Source organism: Neophocaena asiaeorientalis, unplaced genomic scaffold, assembly GCF_003031525.2.
Source record: "Neophocaena asiaeorientalis asiaeorientalis breed wild unplaced genomic scaffold, Neophocaena_asiaeorientalis_V1.1 scaffold801, whole genome shotgun sequence".
In the NCBI taxonomy this organism is placed as follows: domain Eukaryota; kingdom Metazoa; phylum Chordata; class Mammalia; order Artiodactyla; family Phocoenidae; genus Neophocaena; species Neophocaena asiaeorientalis.
Genome location: NW_020174376.1, coordinates 271,848 through 274,433, shown reverse-complemented (window position 1 = coordinate 274,433; position 2,586 = coordinate 271,848). Strand labels below are relative to the sequence as shown.

The window sequence follows — 2,586 nt, the reverse complement described above, 5'->3', positions numbered from 1 at the left end:
ATTCCATCGTATATATGTGCCACATCTTCTTTACCCATTCATCTGTCGATGGACACTTAGGTTACTTCCATGTCCTGGCTATTGTAAATAGAGCTGCAATGAACATTGAATTATGGTTTTCTCAGGGTATATGCCCAGTAGTGGGATTGCTGGGTCGTATGGTAGTTCTATTTGTTCTGTGAATAGATTGCCTGGAATACGAGCTTCACCTAGGGGAAGAGTAGGGGGATGAACTGGTAAACAGTTTGAGGCAGGGGGCTTCCCTGGTGGCACTCAAAAAAAAAAAAAAAAAAGTTTGAGGCAGAGAGTGGAGCAGGGCCTTGAATGCCCACAATAACACATTTGTACTTCATCAAGAAGGCAAGGGAAAACCGCTGACTATTTTTGAGCAGCAGAGGGCTGTAATCAAAGATGCCTTTGAAAGACTCTTCTGGCTGTAGGCAGTGGAATATATGGGAGAGGGTGGAGAATAGAAGGCCAGAAAAGAGGATATTGCAACAGTTTAGATAGATGGCAAAACAAGCCCAGAAAAGAAGAGACAGATGGAGAGCCATCCTTTAACTGGAAGCTGGGCCTCAGAGGGGCTCTCAGGAGCATTGCCTAATTCCAAGGGTCATGAATATTTATATTCCACATCTCCCCCAAACCATCTCTTCATTCTTCTCTCGTCGCTTCTTTCCTCCTTCTTGTCCCTCTCTCTGCCTTTTCTCTCCCCTTCTTCCCTATGTTTTCCCCCTTCACTCCCAGTCGTGCTCAGTAATCAGCCATGATTCTGAACATCATTCAGGAAGGAGGAGAAGCGCTGAGGGAGGCTCTGAGCAAGACAGAAAGAATGAAGGAAAGAGGGTGAGAAAAAGAAGGAAGAAAAGAATTAGGAAGGAGGAAGGGAGGGAGGAAGGAAGGAAGGACACTTTTCTGTAAGGAGCATTTACTGGGAACCAGGCCATGGACCCCATTGGCAGTCTGGTGAAGCCCTTTTCTGAATAATATTTTTAAATGCACAAAATAAAATGCACAGACTTACAAAGGAAACTCATCATAGTAAAACACCGTTATCAAAATATTGCCCAAAATGTCATACAGTAACATGGGCTTCTTGATTTATGCATTAAATAACCATGCCTAATGGTAGTTCCAATAACTGTTGGAATTTGGAAGTGGTAATGAGCATAAATGAACTTTTTCTTTTTTCTTTTTCTTTTTTTTTTTTTTGCAGTACGCGGGCCTCTCACTATTGTGGCCTCTCCCGTTGCGGAGCACAGGCTCCGGACGCGCAGGCTCAGCGGCCATGGCTCACGGGCCCAGCCGCTCCACGGCATGTGGGATCTTCCCGGACCGGGGCACGAACCCGTGTCCTCTGCATTGGCAGGCGGACTCTCAACCACTGCGCCACCGGGAGAGCCCATAAATGAACTTTTGAGATGACTGCAACAACTGGCATGTGAAATGTGAATCTCTGTGATGTCTATTACTGACAAATTCACAGGTATTTCTGTGGTTTGCTGCCTACATTCACCATTTCAATATGAGGTTAGTGAAAACAAACAGCTAATTTTTTCCATCCAAATTCAACGTTGTCCCTCCCTGCCTCATTCTAGGTCTATAGGTCCCTAGTTAAGGACCACTGCTCTACGGGGTCACATAGCCTCCCACAGATTGGACTTGGCAGCCTCCTAACCTGTCCCATCCTTCAGGATGACATTTCTCCACGTCTAGTTTCCAAACTTGCCCCTGTAATTGGCTGCTCACAAAGCCCTGGTTTCTGAATGAGAAAAGCTTCGAGCTCTCAGCCCATTTGCCCAGCACTGATGACTGTCATTCTCTGAGTCCATTGAAGAACTGGCCCTTTCTTAAAATTCTGTCTAATGAGTCACTCACGCAGCCCGCAGATTTTCCATAATTGTCTCATCATAGTCTTATACTGGAAAATCACCTTACGTCTACCCAGTAACACCAACTCTGCCTCTGCCCCCGAATAGGACTCTTTTCAGCTAGTTCACAGGGGGCATTCCTGAGAGAAGGCTGGGGTGATCTTTAAACCAGGAAACCTGCAGCCTCACTCCTGGCCTTCATGCCCCTCAGATGGGAGGAGAGAAATCTAATGGACTCAACAGTAGCCATCTCTCTGGGTGGAGAGGCACAGTCCTTCCCAGAGAGAGGGGACCAACCAAATGATCTCTTTGGAGCCCTCCTCATCTGGAGATTCCTGGTCTCTTTCTTCATCTGTTCCCTTGTGCTTTCCAGCCCCTGGGGTTCACTCACCTAAAAAGACATAGACTGGGATCCACTGCAAAACAGAGAGTGTTTGGAGGCTTTCCTGAAGATCCAGATGGGAGAGGAAGGCCATGGCCACGGTGCTGTTCTGTTGTGATAAGAAGGCTGGTGCCTCCAGAGCTGAGCTGATTGCAGGTGCTTTGCTTTAATCTCATCACTGAGTCCCTTTATCTGCTGGAGGTTTTAGCCTTTTCTCCAGTCTTCCCTGTTCTCTCCCCACAACTTCTTACGCACACACCAGGCTTTAGAGCATACTTTCTAATCTCTCTAATATGCATCCTTTCCCCACAGGTGCTCAATTGCCTCGGGCTG

At 46.9% G+C, this 2,586-nt stretch overlaps 1 protein-coding gene across 1 annotated transcript in view; it reads right to left on the bottom strand.

Moving 5' to 3' along the window:
- LOC112407181 (diacylglycerol O-acyltransferase 2-like protein 6) overlaps positions 1-2,347 on the bottom strand; it is a 16,731-nt gene extending 14,384 nt beyond the window's left edge. The window contains 1 exon segment of the mRNA XM_024756357.1: positions 2,263-2,347. Within this exon segment, the coding sequence (XP_024612125.1) occupies positions 2,263-2,347 (85 nt within the window).
- Positions 2,348-2,586: the final 239 nt, after the last annotated feature.